Source organism: Taudactylus pleione, unplaced genomic scaffold (assembly GCF_031769625.1).
Source record: "Taudactylus pleione unplaced genomic scaffold, aTauple2 ptg001661l, whole genome shotgun sequence".
Taxonomy (NCBI): Eukaryota; Metazoa; Chordata; class Amphibia; order Anura; family Myobatrachidae; genus Taudactylus; species Taudactylus pleione.
In genome coordinates this window covers 2980815-3003202 of record NW_028286058.1, presented here as the reverse complement: position 1 = coordinate 3003202, position 22388 = coordinate 2980815, and the positions used below count along the sequence as shown (strand labels likewise).

Here is a 22388-nt window from a genome sequence, read left to right as displayed (position 1 = left end):
TGATGTATGGGGGCCTTTAGGCTGGGTCCGTTACCATCCAACTACATTATATTGATTCAATATGATTAGTCTTTATTGGAAATTAGCTGCACAGACCGATTTATTATTTATTACTCAGTGAATGGCCCCATCCTGTAATTGAACAACTCTTCTGATAATTCTTTTCACTCCTCTGTCAGAAATCTTGCGAGGAGCACCTGGTCGCGGCTGGTTTACGGTGAATTTATGTTCTTTCCACTTCCGGATTATGGCCCCATCAGTGCTCACTGGAACATTCAGACGTTTTGCAACAATAAGGTTGCAAAGGTCTTGAAAGAGCTCATTGCTTTTACCCATCATGAGATGTTTCTTGTGTGACACCTTGGTACTGAGATACCTTTTTATAGGCCATCAGTTGGGACTGAACCAGCTTATAATAATTTGCACTGACAAGGGGCAGGATTGTTTTCTAATTACTGATAGATTTCAGCTGGTGTCTTGGCTTTCCATGCCTTTGTGCACCTCCCCTTCATGTGTTCAATACTTTCCCTGTGTCATTTCACATTATCACACATAACCTAATTAATGGACATCTATGGTTTGATTTTTCTGCATGTGTGGATTGCATGGGCTGTTGCTGACATTTGGTGAAAATTTCATTACAATAGCCCCACTACAAATATGTTTACTGAGAAAAATGTTAAGGTGTTCAATACTTATTTTACCCACTGTATGTGTGTGTGTGTGTATATATATATATAGGATGTGTGCTACGCACTATATGATTTTCGATTAGTTTACTCAAATTATCATTCTGAAATATTACTATGAGTGTGTAGCCTTAAGATGGCCACACATCTAAAGATTTTCTGTCCAAGCAGCCAACTAGTTGATTGGTTGGAATGAGAATCTGGTAATGTATGGGAGTAACTGATGATCAGCAATTTGCTCCTAAATTCCAGAAAACAGATGAAAATGGCGTCAGACAAGTTTGTCAAATGTTTGATCTAAACAATTTGTTCAAACAACAGTTTTTGTCCATTTTCCTGCGTTTGGGAGCAAATTGCTGATTGTCATTTGCTTTCATACGTTACCAGATATTCATTCCAACCAATCAACTAGTTGGCTGGTTGGACAGATAATCTTTAGACGTGTAGCCAGCTTTACAGAAATGACAATGAGAGGCTCCTGGTTCATTACATAAATTGTTTCTCTGGGTCAAGCTACCAGAATAGGGTTGCGAGCTTACCTGGTGAGGATTGTTTTGTTGTGCATTGAAAATTGTATTTAAAACATTGTGGAAAAAGTCATTCATATACTGACAGACTCTGGGATAGATCCAATGATAGCATCAGTTGTACAACAACATCTCAGGTCAGATAGATTTTTAATTGGTTGCCTTAATATCTGCACTGACTTCTAGAAGTGTATATGTGCTAGGCACTCATTCATTCATTCATTCATTCATTCATTCATTCATTCATTCATTCATTCATTCATTCATTAATGCAATGAGGACTGGGCTAATTGAGTAATTGGGATTGGTCTCAGGTGGATTTATAAGGCTGTCAATGGCCCTAACTCATTGCCTGTTATAGCGTTTAAGACCCATTACTAACCTGGTTTGTTTTTACTTTTCTGCCTACCATCTGCCTTGACTGCTAAATTACTGATTATACTTGTCTGTCGTCTGCCCTGAATTTTGCCTGTTATCATTTATAATTGCATGCCACCTGCCTTGACCTCAGCTAGTGTCCTTACACTTCTATTATCTGCCTGCACAGAGCTTGAATCTGTGACTGACTTTTCTTTATTGTATTGCCCTAGAGTTTGTTATCATCTCAACAGACCTTTTATACTAGGCAGATTATTGCTTGGGTTCAGCCTCCAATATATAACTATTTGCACCAGATTCTATGAAACCTATTTTACCACACAGATAAGACCTAGGGGCAAATAAGTACCAGTGAGCTGACTCTGATGTATGGGAAAGGGGACTGCTATAGATGAAGTCTGGATGCAAGTTCTAAAGGTTTACCAGAAAGTTGGGGCATTAATTATATCTACATATACATATAGTAATTTCTCTTTCATACTAGCTGGGGTACACTGCTACTATGGGTGTAGATGGCGGCACTGAGGTGGATTGACACATCTTCAAATTAGAACTGTTTGCAATTGAAAACGCTTCTCGGCTACATCCTAACAGGATACCTCTGTGGGAGTGATCTCTCCACCAAGTAGTATCTTTTGCAAATGTTGAACAAATTGGGACATCCAGAAATAGACCTTACAGCATTCAGATCGAACTACAAACTACTTCTGTATGGGACATGAACCCTAGATCCAAAGGTGCTCATAGTGTCAATTTTGTGGCGCTAACTAGCATACATTTTTCCTTTTCTACTATTACATCTTGATATTTTTGAGGAGTCTTAGAAGTACCAAGTACTAGTAATCTTGGTGGCACCAAATTTGTCTAAGAATTTGTGGATTACAGATATTCTTAATCTGGCAGTGGAAATGCCTTGGTCTCTTCCCGCTTGACCAGATCTCCTAGATCAGTGACCATACCTACATCGAGACTTACCTTGGTGGGATTTAATAGCTTTGTTGTTGAGGTCATGATCCTCGAGTGAAGAGTCTTTCATAATCTGTCATCCAGGCAATGATTCAAGCAAGAAAGACTGTCTCTTCCCGAAATAACCATATTTCTCACATCAGATCATGTGGCCTGGTGTGAGGAACAACAGGTTTACAAGCTTTGTTCAGCCAGGTGAATGTTCTTCTTACAGACAAAAATGGGTTATAGGCTATGTTTATCCTCAAAATCAAATATCCCAGTTGTCTTCCAAAATAAATGTTGGCTAACATTCCTGAAATCCAAACCTTCTTGCAAGGAGTAACATATGTACAACCATCACATATTCCAGCAGTACCTTCTTGGAACCTAAATTTAGTCCCCTCAGCTTTACAAAAGCCTCTATTTGGACCATTGGATTAGGTTGACTTCAAATACCTCACTTGGAAGGTAGCATTTTTGATATCTATTGCCTCTGCTTGTCGAGTGTCCGAGTTATCAGCCTTGTCCTGCAAATCAGAATATTTAATTTTGCATCAAAATCTGGCGGTTCTCTGAATTTGACCCACATTTCTTCCTAATGTGGTGTTCCATTTTTTACATGAATGACAACATTATTATTCCTGCTCTACTTTAGGAATTAAATCCGAGTGGAGAGCTTTGTACTTCATTATTGAATGTAGTTTGAATTTTATAAATATACAGTACTGTATGTCAAATGATCGAAACCTCTAAGAAGGACTACTAGTCTTCTTATCTTATATGACACTAATGAGAATTTGGCTGACCTCAAAGTAGACTGTGACCAGAGATATAACGGTGACTATATGTCAAGTATATGCTTTGGAGGGAGTTCCAATGCCGGCCTGCTTGGTGGTGTACTCTTTGCATTTGGTAGGGGCCTCTTGGGTGTTTTGGCATGGTATTTCAGTGGAACATCTATGCACAGCAACTACTTGGTCCTTCATTCATACCTTTACCAAGTTCTACAGGTTTAATGTCTTTTGTTCTAAAGATAAAAATGCTTTTCCACCCTTTTGCCATCATTTCTTTATTCTGGTTGACTGTTGTTCTGTTGAATGTTGAATTTCTTTCATAACTGTGCTTGACACATTGAACTCAGCTCCTATTGGCCACTAGACACAGGTGGGATGTAGAGGGGATGAATTTTCAATTATGTTACAAATCCTTCAGTGACATTCAAGGTAGCAGTGTCCCACAGCTGGACTCCGAGAAACAGATTTAACAGATGGGTATCATATAATCCTATTTTTTTAAACTTCAGCTAAATCTGACTAAATCAGATTCAGCGTCTATTGAAAAATTAATTAAATAGTGATATTCCCGTTTCCAGCTCAACTATCTGGTGACCACCAACTAAAGCCGCCTACCATGTTTTTCCTAATTAAAATGCCTTGAAAATAATACTGTATCTGCATCATTCATTTGTTGAAATTTCCAACAGGATTCAGCATAAACAGACTTTTCATGTAGTCAGTATATTTCACAGCATAAAACCAGCAGAAAAATGTATAGAAAAGTGCAAATAAACCACAAATAAATAGCAATGAACATAAAGAAATAATTTTGTTGCAAAAGGAAATAAAGGCAGACACAATTACATAAACCTATAAAGAACAGAGAAACGCGTACATGGAAATATTTGTTATTTGCTATAGTACGTTAACAATTACTCAAATAACTTCAATGACCCTTCGCTCCCCACTGTCTTCAGTGACAGTTTCTCAATAAAAATGAATGTCTGCAGTAATGTACATTGGGTTCCGTCTGGCTTGAGCAGTTTAAAATTGTAGGGGAAACAATTTGACATAAATGAGACATTAATGACAATTCAATGCTTTTTAAATCGAGCTAAAATGGGCAAAATATATCTGAATAATTCACTGGGCTGTGGTTTGTGGATGAAAGATAAGCAGAAACCGGAACCCCTTCCCCCCGCACAGTCACAGAAGACTGCTACTGCTGCATCTGATCAGTGGCAACAGACACCATGGTCCCATCTCAACATTATTATTATATTATTTTTATTATCCTTTATATATATATATATATATATATATATATATGGCGCCACAAAGGTTCCACAGCTCCTTACACAGTACATAAATGAGCACACAAAACAAACAGTTAATAGTAATATAAAACAATGCAGGACAAGGACATGGTTTATACACATAGCTGCATAACACCAGCAGCAGGACCTCAGCAACCAGGTGTTAGGTGCCATTGTGGGGAGTTAGGAGTAAAAGATACTATAAGTAGGGGGAGGAGAAGCACGTGAGGGACGAGGGCCCTGCTCCTGAGAGCTTACATTCTAAGACAGACAGGGGCGACACAGATGGGGTAGATAGTGAGGAAGGAGCATGGAGCAGTGGGTTAGGATCTGTGCTGCGGAATGTGTGTGTATAAGATGACCTGATGTTATGACAAACTTAAATTCTTCATACATCTATCTCTATAACAGAAAATAGATTTTGTTTATGCTTTATTTACATGAGAGATGTACAATATAAAGCTGTAGCACTTTCATTTTTGTGTGTACCAAATGCAGCTATTATGGGACTGTCCCGCCATCCTAATACATTAGTGAATACTTTAGTCCCAGCTGCTGGGTGCTATGCCATGCTCCTGTGAGTGGGTGCATCATGTGCTGGGCTGAGGAAACACTGCTGCTGCTGACAGGTGAGGGGTAGAGGGGGAGGCAGGCAGTGGACCTGGGCCTACGCCGGACCCCTCCATTAAGCCCAGCCCCATGTAATTAGAAACCCCCCCCTCTTGGCGCCCCTGATAACACTTGTTTTTTACCAGGTAGCCTTTGGGATGGAGCTGAACGCTCTGGAGGACGATCAGACGCCGTTTCCACGAGCCATATCTCTGGCTATGAGGGCCATGGTGGAAATGAGAAATCCTCTACTCAGGGTGAGAACTTTATATATCTTTTTTTCCCAGCATGTGTTTGCCATGGGATATCTAAAAATTATTTCTTAAATTAATGATACATAACTGACAACACTGCTATAAAGTGACATTTGTGCATGTTGGATATCGGTAATGCTGGAGAAACACTGTCAGATAAATTATCTGTCCTGCATCTCGGCAGATTCCTTGCCTACAGAGGTGAGGTGTTTATGTAAACTGCTGGTCGGTCTGTCGGCAGCGCCCATAGACTTTACAATGCTGCCAATATCCAAGAACAAATCATCGGATCTTTCGGACAAGCTTATAATTGTGTTGTGGCTTATGTTTGTTATGTAGTAACAAAATAATGTATTTGGTACTCTACATTAAGGGCTTTATTCAGAGCTGCACGCAGTGCCGATATTCACGTAGGTGAGCCATATTTTGCGCATGTGCAAAAATTCCTAAAAATGTGCGGTGCGCATGCATTACACAGAGTGTACGCACACAGGCGCTGATCAGGACAGGCGGTGTCAGACACATTGTGGAAAAGTGCTGGGCGCTCCTGAGCGGTGACGAGAAATGGACCATTTAATGGGCGTGATATGGGAATGTCGCTGGAATGTCAGTAATAGCAGCTGTGTCCCAATGGTGCAACTGATTGTGGCGTCTAGGGATGCACCAGTCGGTATTATAGCAGGTACGGACGCAGAAAGTGGGCGTCTCCGTCCTTTCACATTCAGCGGCACAGATGTACACAAGGGAAGGAGTTTGTAGCGGCATTTGCATAAAGTCACCGATGGCAACCGCCAATAGACTCTGCTGTGCGCACTTCTGCGTCCACATCTGAATCCGAGCCCTGAGCGTCATAGATTTGAGCAAATGACAGAAACCGCAGAGCTGGTTGGTCATACATTATTAGTGGGTACATGATTGTGGAGAAGATCTCAGACTTTGTAGTCAATATGCTGCATTAGGATATTTTCACATTGTAGACGCAGCAGCGGTCTGAACTGCATCCATCTCTGAATCTGGCGTGCAGTGTGGCAGATTAGCACCGTAGCCGGTTGGCTTTCCTGTATGAATTCCATCGGCTGCGGCAGTTGTGGCGGAATTAGCGTCCACCTCTAGATCAGGCCCAGCCTCTACGCAGTTACAGCTGTACCTCACCTGCTACCTCTAGGCTCAGAAGCTCTTACTTTATATTAGCATTTACTAAGTAACCTATTTCTCCATGACTAGTACTCCTGGGAAAAACGAGCCTTTGTAAAAGACGTTCAGAAAAGTGTCCTCCTGCTGAGGAAAACGGGGAGAGAATGCATTGAGAGACGGAAAAAGGCGATAGAGGACGGAGAGGAGATTCCGGTGGATATACTCACACAGATTCTCAAAGGCGCAGGTGTGTTCCCGTCACGTTAGGAATTGTCTCTCATCTCTAACATCTATCATGGAAGCAGAGCTGCGGATGATTATATAATATTAGGGATTGCCATAGACCATCGATAGTTAACTACCAATGGCCAATGGTTTTGCCATCGATGGCGGAGATCCAGTGGATCTCCGCCATCGATGGAAGACTGGGACCCGATGGTTTTCTGTTTCTTCCTGGTGGCAGGGAGCTTAGTCCTGCTCTTGGAGGCCCGCTAAGCAGCCCCACCCTCGATCATGATTGGCCTGGGCCCGCCATGTACCAAGCGGTGACCATTGAGGGGTGAAAATCATTGATGGTTCACCATAGATTGTTTTGTGCCATTGACTGACGGAACCACCGATGGCCATCCCTATATATGTTATTTTCTTACCCTTACTGTTCATTTAAACAATCTTGCCTGCATTAGTGGAAATTTTTTAATTGTTTATGTCCGTGAATCGCTGCTGTTTTCAAAATATGAAATATAGAGGAAATCAGCCCAGAAGATTGCGGTGTCCTTTGTATAAAGGGGGCACGGGTCTTTCCAGTACCTCTGTATAGATGCTCTTGGTCTTCTAGACCAGAGCTGAGGATGAACAAGCTGGGGAAATAAAACAACTGATCGGATTGTTACACATACAATTACAAACGTAACAACATGTATTGTCTCACTTGTATATGGACATGATCTAACAGACTTGTAGTCGTTCGTTACAAGAAAAAACCAGAAGTGAGTGCTCAGATTTATCGCGCACCCATTGATAACAAACCGTATGCACTAATTTTATCATCCTGTCCACAGCTCTGGAGGAAGACTGCGATATGGAGGATTTGCTGGATAACTTTGTTACTTTCTTCATTGCAGGTTCGTAAACAAATAATTAAATATACATTCATTAAATAAACAGGTTGCTATTTTGAATGATCGTTTAAAAAAAAAAAAAGCTTTAGGAGAAGGTCCTTTTTATTGACAGCAGTGGGTATATAAAACATTTTCAGGATTGTCTGTAATACATGTTAGAACAAAATACTGTATACATATATAGCTTAGTGTTTTAGCAACATATAATCCCTATAGTTTAAATAATATATTCAAATAAATGATGTACAATATTGACCAGACATGCATTATTACTTTACATTATTGACAGTTACCATACTGTGGGGAATAGGAGAAGGCGAGTATTAGGAGACCTCGTTCTGAGGCCTGGTAAGTGACCCCAAGCTGCCATTATGAGCTAGTGAGCAATTAATTAGCCTCATGGCCGCTAAATGTTAGACCATTAATTACAGCCCTTTTCTGCAACAGAAAGAGTGGGTAACGTGGGGCAGTTACCTTCCTGCTGCCTGTCCCATATTTCATTATCTCCATGAGGACACGCAGTCCTGCTTTCATCTTCCTAAAGACACACATTGGAACAATGCGATTGGTCAACCTAAATAATGATGGTGAATGTATCCCCTCTTGGGTCATGCTCAGGGGAGATCTGCTAGAGGTATGTCAGGGTCACTTCCTGTCACAGGAAGCTCAAGAGCAGGACCTTTTCGGAGGGCAATAAATAACATCTATTCCGGTGGCTTTCTATCCGTTACAGAGTAGACTGTGGACACTTGAACTCTCCTCTTCCATCATATGATACTCCATGTATATATTGACAAGGCAGCATCTATTACATTTATGCCAAACACCTGTACTACTACTACCACACAAAGCAGTAACTACCCCTCATCATGACAGTAGTACAGTAGGCCCAGATAATTCCCTTTCCACTATAGCACAAGAACAGCTAATGGCAGTTCCTCAATTCTCAAGTGATTGCAGTGACTGAAGTCCAACAGTCTCCAATCCTCGTGCGGTCATTGCTTCACGATCCTCTGTATACAATAAAGACAATACTGCATAGTTCATAACAGGTTGGGTCAGACTTTATGACCAGACCACTTGATACTGTACTTAATAGACAACAAACCAGAGCTAAAGTTTCAGGAGAGAGCCTAATGGTGACTGCTAGACATACTTACATTGTAAGAGGTCTATTTATTGTGTTAACTAATAACATGTATTGCGCTTTCTGAAGCTCACCATCAGCATCCGCACATGGGCACAGTAATTTGACCTGGCGGAGATAAAGTGAAGCCTTCCTGGCTTTATAGGTCCCCATTACCAGATATAGGGTAACGCCATCCCAAGACGCTTAATAAATTGTGTTAGGCCTCCATCCCTATGGAGGTCTATGGTGACAGCGGCAAGCGGTGCTAGATAGGTTAGTACCGGAGCAATCTCTGCTAACCTTTTACATTTTTAAGTTGAAAAATAGAACGTACAACCTATAGGTGTTTCTGTTTATATTTAAATTAGAGATGTGCGCTGACTCCGTATTTTGGTTTTGGATCTGGATCTACCCTGGTTTTGGATCTGGATTGGTTTTACCAAAACCTCACCTCCGTGTTTTGTTTCCGTGTTTTGGTGTTGGATCTGAATTTTTTCTTAAAAAAATCATAAAAACAGCTAAAATCACATAAAATGGGCCTGTTTTTGTTCCTACAGTATAATTAACCTCAATAACATTTATTTCCAGTAATTTCCAATCAATTTTGACCACCTCACAATATTATTTGCTTCATCTAGTTAAGGCCAAAAGGTTGCATCCAGCTAGCTGGCTGACTAAGCTAAGTGACACAGTGGGTGGCAATAACATGTGGCAGTTCAGCTTCTAATTTCCAACATTGATACAGTGTGTTATATACAGTGTGGGTTGGATACACCAATAGTGCACTTACTGTGACAGCAGTGTCGGCAGAGCAGGGTTGCTGACGGTGTCCTCAGTACATGGAATGGCAGTGCTGTGGTGCTGGCAGTGTCCTCAGTGAAGGGTACCGGTGATGTTGGCAGTGCGGGGGTTCCAGCGGTGTCTTTAGTGCAGGTTTACTGGCTCTGTTGGCAGTGCGGGGGTGCCAGCGGTGTTCTCATTTCAGGTTTACTGACTGTGTCGGCAGTGCGAGGGGTTGCTGGCGGTGTCCTCAGTACATGGAATGGCAGTGCTGGCAGTTTACTCAGTGAAGGGTAGCGGCGGTGTCGGCAGAGCAGGGGTGCCAGCGGTGTCCTCATTGCAGGTTTGCTGACTGTGTCGGCAGTGCAGGGGTGTTCTCAATGCAGGGTGCCGGCAGTGTCGGCAGAGCGGGGGTGCCAGTGGTGTCCTCAGTGCAGGTTTGCTGACTGCGTCGGCAGTGCAGGGGTGCTGGTGGTGTCCTCAGTGTGGGAGTGTCGGGGTCACTAACGGTGTCTTCAGTACGTACGTTGGGCAACAGTGCAGGAGTGTTGGCAGCGGGGGATGCTGCCAGTGGGGGTACAGGGGGTGCCGTCGGTGTCAGGCAGGGGGGGATGGCGGGCGCCATCTTCTTTTCCTCTTTTGTGCTGTTTTCAATGGGCTTAACGCTGATTGGCTGAGAGCCGTGACAGATGGCTCTCTCAGCCAATCAGCATTAAGTCCGCTCACAACAAAACCTTGCTACTCGACAGAGGGGTCGCTAGGTTTTGCCTCAGGTCAGGGATCCGGGCAGGCAGGGAGATTCGAGCTGCGCTCGAATCGCCCCAGATCCCCGAAATATGGGTGGGTTCGGATCTCTAAGATCCGAACCCGCTCATCTCTAATTTAAATATAGTAGAATCTTGAGGTGCCAAGCTTACATTACAGCTCATCCATGGGCTCCAATAAAATGGTGCAATTGGTGGCAAAGTATGGAAAGTAGACAGCTTAGGCCGTCATTCAGAGCCACTCGCTATTTGCGGTCGTTGGTTCTAAAACAAGGGGTGGCTATTCAAATGAACCGTTCGCTATTTGCGGTCTGTTCACGCCTCTATGTCTGAACGAGCGAGCAAAACTTGCGTTCGTTTTTTTAAAAAAAACGCCCCCTGGCCGCTCGCATCCTACGTCATGTCCGCTATTTATTAGATTAATCGAGTACATCGAACAGGATATGAACTGCTCGCTAGTCTTGTGGTTGGTTTTTTCAACCGCTATTTTGCGAGCAGTTCTGAGTTAAAAAAAAACAAATGACGTGGTCATTGACGCTGCTGTATTAATTATGCACACCCATAAAACGCCCGTTTTGACCTTTAAGCACGCCTGCGTTCTGATCTCCACTCCCCGTTTTCAAGCACCTTCCCCTGTTACCACCCACATACGACTTATTCTGTCACTCAAAATAGCAGGCACTCGCTATATTGCGTACAAACGATTTTCGGCCGCACTGACTGGTTCGCGCATGCGTACTAAAAACCGTACGCATGCGCAGATGTGTGAACATCGCTCGGAACGAGCGTACTGCCGCTAGCGAGTGGCTCTGAATCAGGGCCTTAGTTCAAATCGGTTATGTTTCCATGGTGAGTATATGGCTAGACATGATTTTATATGGATTATTCTCCTTTTCAGGACAAGAAACAACAGCCAACCAGTTGTCATTTGCGGTGATGGAACTGGCCCGTAACCCTGAGATACTAGAAAAGTAAGACAAAGTATTACTATAGGGTTCATGTAAGATGTTGGTGTATAGGCTAAACAGGTAAAAAAAAGATAAAATAAAACTAGATCCAATGGATATTTATTACTGCGCCAGGTTTTGAGAATTATATAATACGACCGCAATATGTTTTAATACAGATCAATAGGTCTGCTCTCTAATAGGAACACATGAGGCTTGTTTAATAAATCACTAGTTTATTGCAATAACAAAGGTTTATAAAAAAGATAAAGCTTCACATGAAAATCAAATGACATAACAAGAATAAATCTGAAACATTTGTTTCTTACAGTATCATGAATTCTAGCCACATAAACATTTAGCTATTTGGTTGCAATATGAATAACTTCTTTCAAATCCACTTAATTGGTATCAGAGTGGAGTATGAATCTAGTTTAATCAATACAGTCACTGATTTAATACATTATGTATGGAAAAACGCTGAGTAAAATAAGTACACTGCTGTGTATTGATGCTTCGTGCACACTGGCGTCCCAGTCGTGAACCTGTGGATACAGAGTTACCTTGATTTTAAGTGTCCCGATATCCTTCACTAGATAGTGGCTGTCGATCCTCTGTTTAGCATGGCCACTCTAAGATATATTCCCTCTAGGGTTCTCTTGTTTGAGGTATAGGCCGACAGTAGGTAATTATCCAACAGTGTCGAGCAACAGAAGTGTGAAGCAAGCGCCACTTGTAGTGTGTAGCGGCTGAAATGATCTTTGTTCAGCTGCTTCCTGTCAGCCGCTGCTGATCCCAGCAAACTCCGGGTCTCCTTCCCAACAATGGTGATTGAAGAGCGTAGGATATCAGATAACAAGAAATAAGGTAGTGGCTGGAAAACACCTTGGACTGGAGGCTGGCGTCAACGCGTTTCGTCCCTTAGATGCACTGGGACTTTTCTCAAGACTGAAAAATAAAAACTAGAAGATAACAAATTATAAAGTGTAGAAGGCAGACATATGGCTGTGTATAGGTGGTTTTATAGTATCATTCTAGGGTGTCCTGAAACCTAATTTATTTAGCTACTTAAGACTGTAAAGGTAATTTGCTAGCCACAAAATATATGCCCCCCTCAGCACATATATAGACATACTTCTCCCATGTATGAGTATTACATGCCCTTTTTCAGGACAGCACATGTGGAATCCACATAGCAGTAAAAGTAAATATAGCACTTCCAGATAAATCACATTTGGGCCACTTAAATATCGTTTTCTGTTTTCTTATTCAACAAAGCCCATTAAAGCCTCATTTATATCATTAAAAATGTATGGACAGTAAGGAAATTTCAGGACTGTCGGCATCTTATGTGTGACACTTGTACTTTTTATGTTACATATGTAGGTTATCTGTGAATGAGCTTTCCTGAATGAATTGTTCCTTGTTTATGCCAAAGATGTACAAGTAGAGACTGTAGACGGCCTTCACACTCTCTGTGATGCTGATCTCAGTGTTGCATTCAGGCACAGAAGATTACAGTTCTTCTATTTTGGAAGATTTAACATTATTATTAAACAAAATTCCCACACGGGACGCAGGTCTCCAAACATTGGTGCAGGGAGAGTTTTGTAAGGGTACAGAATAGTCCATTGTTACATCAGTACAGAGGAGTAACTAGACTTTTTGGTGCCCTGTGCCAGAGAGAGCATTGGCAGCCCCTCCCCCTCCATTTTTTAAATAGGGACATAAGATAGTGCACCTGAAAAAGGGCCATGGTCTCCTGGAGAAGGGCCAGGGAAGAGATAGGGGAGGCCAGGAGATGCTGGGGATAAAAGAAGAGGAAGCTACAAGTGAGAATGATAATAAACAGTAAAAGTGACAGCCCAAACAGCACCCCCTGCCCTGCGGTGCCCTGTGCCATGGCACTGGTCGCACTACCCTAGTTACGGCCCTGGATCAGTATATTGTGGAGACATGAGACTTCCCTAACCAGGTATTGGTTGGGTATTATTTTTCTAACATGACGATATTGACAAAATCTTTAAAATATCAACATTATGCATGTATACATTATGACCATATAAGCCTTAGCATTACAGTTGGGGGCAGGCTGCAGTTAAGGATAGAGTTAGGCTTACAATTACACCATGTCGACATTCTGGTGCTGACATTCTGAATGTTATCATGGTCCGGTCTCTCGCCTTTCAGGTCAAAAGAAGGTCCTTCATCTGTTCTCTGAGACCGGGGAGCAATCTAAAGAATAACCCAAATAATCATGTAACATGTTTCTCTGTATGCAATATACCATGTGTCTGATTTATTGAATATATAGTGAGAAAAGTCTCATACTGTCATAGTGGTTAATTTGATCATCTCTATTGCAATGTTGTACACATATTGAAGCTTGATTAAAAACAAGTCAAGTACTGTACTTCTAGATTCTGTTTTTAAACAGTAGTTTTATGTGTGTCGGCAGTATTGTATTTTATAGATATTACCTGAAGACCTACATGTTTAGTCCTGTGTGCACTGTAACTTATGGGATTATTACTAATTTAGTAATACAAAGTGTAACTAGCGGTCACTTGAAACTCAACATTATGTTCAATCCAAATTTGTATGACGTAAGTGTACTCCCCAATACTTATTTTGTTCCCTTCTTTCTATATACACGATTATATTTGAAAAACCAAGAAAATCAAATACATTTTTTTAATTCAATCTGTGTAATCCTTCAGAGCCCAGGCTGAAGTGGATGAAGTTATTGGTGACAGAAGAGACATTGAGTATGAAGATCTGGGCAAGCTGCAATATTTGTCTCAGGTACTTTCTAGGGATAATCTGAACCCCCCCCTGAGCTCCCCCCCCCCCCCCGGTCCGGGAACCGAGTCCCGCTCGGGCTTTCCCACCAGACTCTGTTCCCGGATCGAGGCAAAACATCATCATCCTGGTGTTGGATTCTCGCGAAACCCAGACTTTACACATTTTGCGCCTCCCGCCCCACCATCTTCACTCCAGGCCTGGAGAGGGTAGTGAGAGGATGTGTCTCAATCTCTAGTGTAGTGTTTGTGGGAAAGTGGCATAGCTGCTCTGCTGTATCAGTCCAGTCCAGTGGTGCTGTGCTGCTGTATCAGTCTGGGGTTGAGCTGCTCTGCTGTATCAGTCCAGTCCAGTGGTGCTGTGCTGCTGTATCAGTCTGGGGGTGACCTGCTCTGCTGTATCAGTCCAGTCCAGGGTTGCTGTGCTGCTGTATCAGTTTGGGGGTGACCTGCTCTACTGTATCAGTCCAGTCCAGTGTTGCTGTGCTGCTGTATCAGTCTGGGGTGACCTGCTCTACTGTATCAGTCCAGTCCAGTGGTGCCGTGCTGCTGTATCAGTCTGGGGTGACCTGCTCTACTGTATCAGTCCAGTCCAGTGGTGCTGTGCTGCTGTATCAGTCTGGGGGTGACCTGCTCTGCTGTATCAGTCCAGTCCAGTGGTGCTGTGCTGCTGTATCAGTCTGGGGGTGACCTGCTCTGCTGTATCAGTCCAGTCCAGTGGTGCTGTGCTGCTGTATCAGTCTGGGCAGAGCCGGCCCTAGCCCATTTGATGCCCTAGGCAAAATTTTGATTGGTGCCCCTAACAACTTCCCATACCGAGCTGAACAGCCCCTCAGGAAAAAAACAGGCGGCACTCCTCAGTAGGTGCTGTCGTTTTACGACCCATCTGTCTTTTCATCAGGACATGTCCTGATGAAAAAAAACAATGGTTCAGCACCTATGTGATTTGTGACAATATATCACTTTTTTACAACTACTGACAAGTGCCGTCTGTTTTTTTTCCTGAGGGGGCTGTTCAGCTCGGTATAGGAGATTACCAGTAAATTTATTCAGACGGACCGGCACTCCTCTAAACCGACCAATACATGCTCCTGTGCCTTCTGCAAACAAGTGGAACAAATCAGCGGCACTTGGAGACTTGTGAAGAAGTTTAATGTGACCCCTCACATCACACCGACGTTTCAGGGCTCACACGCCCCTTGCCGAGGTAGAAGAACTAAAAGACAGCTTACATTATAAAGGGAGAAGCCCGCCAAGAGAAGTGAACCGGACGCCACCTAGGACTCCCTGTGTCGCAGCCGGAGTCCCGCAATGATGATGTCGTCACGCTGCATGTCTCCCGTTGTCAAGACAACCAGGACGCCAGCGGATCGACGCGGCTGGCCATCCTGTTACAGAAAAAAAAGATAAGATGGAAATAGCTAAGTGTAAATGTTAGAGACAATTATACAGGAAAAGCAAATATCTATGTGCATTGCAGCATATAATAGCGTCGGTGTGATGTGAGGTGTCACATTAAACTTCCTCACAAGTCTCCAAGTGCCGCCGATTTGCTCCATTCACATATAATATATATATATTAGGGATGAGCGGGTTCGGATTTCTGAAATCCGAACCCCCCAAGCCCTCCCTATCCGAGTCGGGAACCGAGTACGGCTCGGGTTTTCCCGCCTGACTCGGAACTGAAATCGATGCAAAACGTCATCATCCCGCCTTCCGGATCTTGCGGGTTTTGGATTCTAAAAAAGGTTCCCGTGTCGGCGCCATTTCTCACTCCGGCTGTGGACAGTGAAGAGGGAGGGTGGGAGCTAGGGCTGGCTTGGCTGTGTTGTGCCGCTGTTGTCCATAGGGGCTGTGTCCACTCAGTCCATAGGGGCTGTCTGGGCTGTGTTGTGCCACTGTTGTCCATAGGGGCTGGCTGGGCTGTGTTGTGTTGCTGTCATAGGGGCTGGCTGGGCTATGTTGTGCAGTCAGTTGTCCATAGGGGCTGTGTCCACTCCAAAGTCTATAGGGGCTGGCTGGACTGTGTTGTGCAGTGTCTCATAAAGGCTGTAGTCCTAAAGGGGTGCTGTAGTGTTGTCCAGGGGGTGATCTGTCCATCAGGGGTGCTCACCCAAAGTGCACTCCAAAAAAAAATAAAAACATTTTTTTTTTCTGTTTGTGAATTGTGTGCGCAGTAGCCGCACGTGCATCAACAAAGTAGCGCCAAGCGTGCGCCTGTGTCATAAATCAAGGGCCGGCTGGCTTGTCCGTTAAAGGGTGCTGTAACCCCCAAAGTGCACTCCAAACAAAATAAAAAATAATTTTCTGTTTGTGAATTGTGTGCGCAGTAGCCGCACGTGCATCAACAAAGTAGCGCCAAGCGTGCGCCTGTGTCATAAATCAAGGGCCAGCTGGCTTGTCCATTAAAGGGTGCTGTAACCCCAAAAGTGCACTCCAAAAAAAAATATATATATATTTTTTCTGTGTTTGTGAATTGTGTGCGCAGCAGCGGCACGTGCATCAACAAAGTAGCGCTAAGCGTGCGCCTGTGTCCAAACAAGTAAAGGGCCCGGCTGGCTTGACCATTAAAGGGTGCTGTAACCCCAAAAGTGCACTCCAAACAAAATAAAAAATAATTTTCTGTGTTTGTGAATTGTGTGCACTGTGGTTGCATGTGCATCAACAAAGGAGCAGTACCAAGCGTGCGCCTATGTCATAAGTCTGTTAAAGGGTGGTGTAACCCCCAAAGTGCGCTCCACAAAAAATAAAAAATTCTTCTTTTTTTTCTGTTTGTGTGCGAAATGTATGCGCAGTAGCCGCACGTGCATCAACAAAGGAGCAGCGCCAAGCGTGTGCCTGTGTCCCATAAGTCTGTTAAAGGGTGGTGTAAACCCAAAGTGCTCCAAAAAAAAATAAAAAATTTTCTCTGTGTTTGTGAATTGTATGCGCTTTAGCCGCACGTGCATCAACACAGTAGCAGCGCAAAGCGTGCGCCGGTGTCATAAGTCAAGGGCCGGTTTGGACATCTGGGCCAGACTGAAGGACGTGCCAACAATTTCTAACATGTCTACTGTCACTGCATATGATACTGTCACCACTGACAGAATGGTGGAGGATTACATTGGTGACAGCATCCAAGTAGGGATGTCAGACAGTCTGTACCTGTACTGGCAGGAAAAAGAGGCAATTTGGAGGCCCCTGTACAAACTGGCTCTATTTTACCTGATTTGCCCCCCCTCCAGTGTGTACTCCGAAAGAGTGTTTAGTCCAGCCGGGAACCTTGTCAGCGAAAGGCGTAGGAGGTTGCTTCCACAAAATGTGGAGAAGATGATGTTCATAAAAATGAATTATCAACTCTTCCAGGGAGACCAGCCTCCAGAACGTACAGAGGGACCTGTGGTGGTGGATTCCAGCGTGGGACGAATTAATACTCTGTGAGGATGAGGATGTACACAACACTGAAGAGGGTGAGGAATTGGTGGATGAGGAGGATGAGGACGACATCTTGCCTCCGTAGAGCCAGTTTGTGCAGGGACAGATTAATTGCCAGCTTGTTTTGTGGGGGCCCAAACGAACCAGTCATTTCAGCCACAGTCGTGTGGCAGACCCTGGCGCTGAAATGATTGGTTTGTTAAAGTGTGCATGTCCTGTTTATACAACAATCACAAGGACAATTCCATCTTGCACCTCTTTTTTTTTCTTTGCATTATGTACAGTTTGGGGCCTAGTTTTCCAGCTGCCATCCTGTCTGCCACTGCAGTGTCACTCCTAGATGGGCCACGTGTTTGTGCCGCCCACTCGTGTCGCTTAGCATAGTCATCCAGCTACCTCGGTGCAACCTTTTGGACATAAAAACACTATTGTGAGGTGTGAGGTGTTCAGAATAGACTGGAAATGAGTGGAAATTAAGGTTACTGAGGTTAATAATAGCATAGGAGCAGAAAAAAACACAAATTCTGTGATTTTAGCTGTTTTATGCTTTTTTTCAAAAAAATACAGATCCAAAACACAAAACCCAGAACCCAAAACACGGAAGGGTGGTTTTGGCAAAACCAATCCAGATCCAAAACACGAAGAAAGATCCAGATCCAAAACCAAAACACAAAACACGAAAAGTGGCCGGTGCACACCCCTAGTTTATATACAGTATTTATAATAATACGAGGTTACTAAAGGTTATCTATGAAATGTTGATACTTTATGCAACAAAGAGATTGGAAGTCACAAAGTTTTAAAGCCCCCCCCAGGTGAGTCTCAGAAAGGAAAACCATGTTGACAGTGGTGTATCTATGGGTCTGATACATTACGGATCGCTAGCGTGATCGCAGCTGCGATTACACACACAGTCCCACTGCGAAAATATGCTGATGAATGTTATCGCAATGCCGGTGCAGCCTAACATAAGGACGCCCACTTCACCTTACACTCATCCGTAATACTTTTCAAGTCTGCGAAATCATCGGTAACATCGAGTACCATCGGAGCCTCACGCACACTTGCACAAAGTCTGACCTTACTCGGAAATTGCTAACTTCATCGCACGCAGTGAAAGCCCAAGCTGTGTAGGGCATCGCAGTGGCCAGTTTATGCACACCCCTGTAACAGCGTACAAATGCACTGGCACGCCTGTGTTTCACCAACCACCCCTCGTCACCACCTCCATGTGGTCCCTTCCTGTCAATCACTCTGCGATGGGTCTGCGTAGTCTCTGTGATTGCAGTGAAGCTTTTGCGCATGCACACTGCAATGCATGCGCAGTACACAACAATCGGCCATCTGCGTACGGAATCGCAGTTGCGATCGGTAATGAATCAGGCCTTATAATGGGTGTAGAATATTACTTTGTATCAGATAATCTGAATGGAGGAGATGGGGACCACTGACCGCTAAATGTGGGTTAGGCTCACTCCTGTGATTTACAGCAACATACAGAAATGAGCAGCTCTTTTAAGAGAAAAAGTTGAGATTCATGAAGGGGATTGTCCTGAAGTGGTAGAAGGATGGGCGATAAAATGACAGTGTTATGGTTTCCACCTCGCACATATCCGACTGGTGCCATAATCTTGAAGACATTATACAGAACCGCTTTACATGGCAAGTTCCAAGGCCCAGAATGGAGATGTACAGCACATATGCTCCTATGTACCGGATGGATTAGGCACATTTGTACAAATAAGAAATGAATTATGCACACACAAGTCCTGTGGATGATGAGTGACCCATAGTGTGTATCTTTCCTTCTAGGTACTAAAGGAGACGTTGCGACTTTACCCCACAGCTCCAGGTACATCACGGGCATTGGAAGAAGAAATTATCATAGAGGGGTTGAAGATTCCCCCTAAAGTAACTGTGACGGTACGTTCCAAATCCATGTCAGCCACTGACCACAGCAATGCATTGAAGTGTGTCTGGTACCTACTTGGGATGTAGTTGAAATACCGATGGCTGGGAATCCATCTGTCTAAATCCATGAGTCTAAATCCCGACTCCTGTCTAGATCCCGACGCCGGAATCTCGACAGACGGCTTCCCGAACAAAAGTAAGCTGGCCTGTCAGTTCATAGCAGTGGGGGGGAGGGTTAGGTTTAGGCACTCCCAGGGGAACTTAGGTTTAGGCAACCCCCGAGGAGGGTTAGGGTTAGGCTGCAGGGAAGGGGGTGTTAGGCACCACCAGGGGGAGGTTAGGGTTAGGCACCACCTGGGGGAGGTTAGGGTTAGGCCTACCCCCGGGGAGGGTTAGGTCTAGGGAGTGAAGGTGGGGGTTAGGCACCACCGGGGGGGGGGGGAAGGTTCGGGTTAAGCTGCAGGGAAGGGGGGTTAGGATTAGGCACCTCCGGGGGGGGTGGGTTAGGGTTAGGCATCCCCAAAGGAGGGTTAGGGGCGGGAGAGGGGTAGGGTTAGTATACTTGCATATCCCTGTCGGGTACTCTCATGATCGGGCTTACGGCATCTGTATTTTCACCTGGCGGTTATTCAGCCTCCAAGATATGTTCCCAGTAGTGTGGCCAGTGTATTGGTGGCTCTAATGTGCTTTAATGAACACAATGAGCCTGATTACTTTCTGAGTCTCATGCAAGTCCATGAAGCGATGTCTGCACCACACCATGCATGTGCATCTTTCCAGAGGCTCTGTGCGTGGCCAGTCCTCCCTGCCAGTGAGATGGACAATTCTGGGTGTCAGCTGGACGGCTGCTTGTGGATGCACTTAAGAGATCTGATCTGTGGGAGTGTCCTGGGTGTGTAACCAAAGTTCTGGCTATTCTTAGGCACGCGGAGGACTAAGGGACACCAGTTTCTGATGTATCTTCTACACTCAGCATGGGGCAGGTGTATGTGCAGAAGCTAATGATGGCGGTTATTTATATAGCGTCAGAATATTCCATTGCACCATACAATACAGACAGTTGTGGCTGTGGATGGAAAACTAGTTGGCAGTGTGACTATACGCATGAAGCTGTGTTATTATTATTATTTTTCTTTATTTATATGGCGCCACAAGGGCTCTGCAGCGCCTTACAAAGAACATCAACAGAATGCACAAAACAAGAAAAGAGTGACATACTGTACAGAACAAAACATTGCAGGACATGGAAAAGGGGCTTGATTCAGAACCCGATGGTTGGTGTACTACTCCAATGTTAGAAGATCAACGCAAGCACAGGATCTGTACTGCGCATGCACCGATCTTCTACTGTGAGATCTCCCGCAGTTCCTTAAAGCTGCAGCCTGTCAATAAGGGGTGGGGAGGGGCAGGGCCGGCAATAGAATCTCGGGGCCTGGTACACTGATGTCTCTGGGGGCCCCAACTTCTCACCACCACCCCCGATCCTGCACATCCCTCCCCTGCATGTGTGATATATGAAGCATGATAAGTCACCTGAAGGATATGCCAGCCTTTAAATAAAGTAAAAATACACTATGATGTACCACACTGTCTCTCTGTCACTGATGATGGAGGCTGTAGTTCTTGTCTGCAGTCTCTTGTAAGGTCTTCTTGATGACAGTGCTGTGGATGCCTCAGGGGTAGGAGGGATGGTGTCTGCAGCCAGCCATCCTCAGTCCTCAGCCCCTCATCACCTTCCTCAAATTCAGCATCTCATCACCATCCTCAGCCCAGAAGCACCCATCACCTTCCTTCACCCCCAGCCCCCATCGCCTTCCTCTGCCCCAGGCCCATCACCTTCCTCTGCCCCCTGCCCCTGTCATCTTCCTCTGCCCCAGCCCCATCACCTTCCTCTGCACCCCAGCCCCTAACACTTTCCTCTGCCCCAGGCCCCATCATCTTCCTCTGGCCTCTTCACCTTCCTCCATCCCCTATCACCTTCCTCTGCCCCCAGACCCTATCAGCTTCCCCCTTCACCTTCTTCTGTCCCCAGCATCTATTATCTTCCTTTGCCCCAGCCCCTATTCCTCTATCATCCCCTAAACTTCTCAAGGTTGTTGCTAGGGCAGTCCTGTCTCTTCCAGGTCCCTAGCGCGAAGGGGAGATAAGCTCTACCTTGTTGCTAGATCCAAGTCCCCAGTGCAACGGAGCAGATTGCCTGGCGGGCAGGGAAGACTTGTGGCGACGTAACATGACGTCACGCCGCCGAGTTTCCCACTAAAGGTCATGTCCGGCCCGGGCCGCAGCTGAGCCACCTGGAAGATCCCAGCGCTGCCCGGGCCAGGCTACAAGGGAGGTGAAGATGGGGCTGGGCAGCGGCTATGGGTCCTGGCCGCCGCGGCCCCGTTTTGTGCCTGTCCGGTCCTCAAGGCCCCTCTGGACATCGGGGCCCGGTAAGGGTTTCCCTTTAGTCCCCCCCTGTTGCCGGGCCTGGGGAGGGGCAGGGCCACCCTCTTTTCTGGAAAACGGGTTTGCGCCACCCAAGTTTTCTGGGAGAGCGGAAGCCAGGGTGTGCATCTTCCAATTGAGACTTCCTGGTCTCGGCTATGGAGCTGCGAAGGTTACTCAGATGGCCGATGGTCTCACAGGTGATCCGATGCCACGTCTTTGAACTCAGCACTAGGATCTGCAGTGCTGTCAGGAGGTGTTTATTTACACCAGACACCTCCTGCTGCATTCAGGGGCGCCGTGAGGGGGGGGGGAGCAGGTACAAATTACCCGGGCCCGGGCTTGCTGGAGGGGCCCAGTGGGGGCCTGGGTCCGGTACTGCTCCCCCCCTCTTTCATCACAGCAGCCCAGCACACGCTGCTGTGTGCTGGGCTGCACTGAGAGACTGCTCGTGGCTGTTATG

At 45.0% G+C, this 22388-nt stretch overlaps 1 protein-coding gene across 4 annotated transcripts in view; it reads left to right on the top strand.

Moving 5' to 3' along the window:
* LOC148442013 (cholesterol 24-hydroxylase-like) overlaps positions 1-22388 on the top strand; it is an 86136-nt gene that overhangs the window by 28687 nt on the left and 35061 nt on the right. For 3 of the 4 annotated variants that reach the window (XM_088464383.1, XM_088464381.1, XM_088464382.1), the window contains exons 7-12: positions 5390-5500; positions 6722-6878; positions 7693-7755; positions 11324-11396; positions 14093-14177; positions 19400-19510. In XM_088464383.1, coding sequence (XP_088320509.1) covers positions 5390-5500; positions 6722-6878; positions 7693-7755; positions 11324-11396; positions 14093-14177; positions 19400-19510 — 600 coding nt within the window. Of the gene's footprint in view, positions 1-5389; positions 5501-6721; positions 6879-7692; positions 7756-11323; positions 11397-14092; positions 14178-19399; positions 19511-20653; positions 20805-22388 lie in introns of those variants that run through there. The other variant, XM_088464384.1, reaches the window with a different exon arrangement.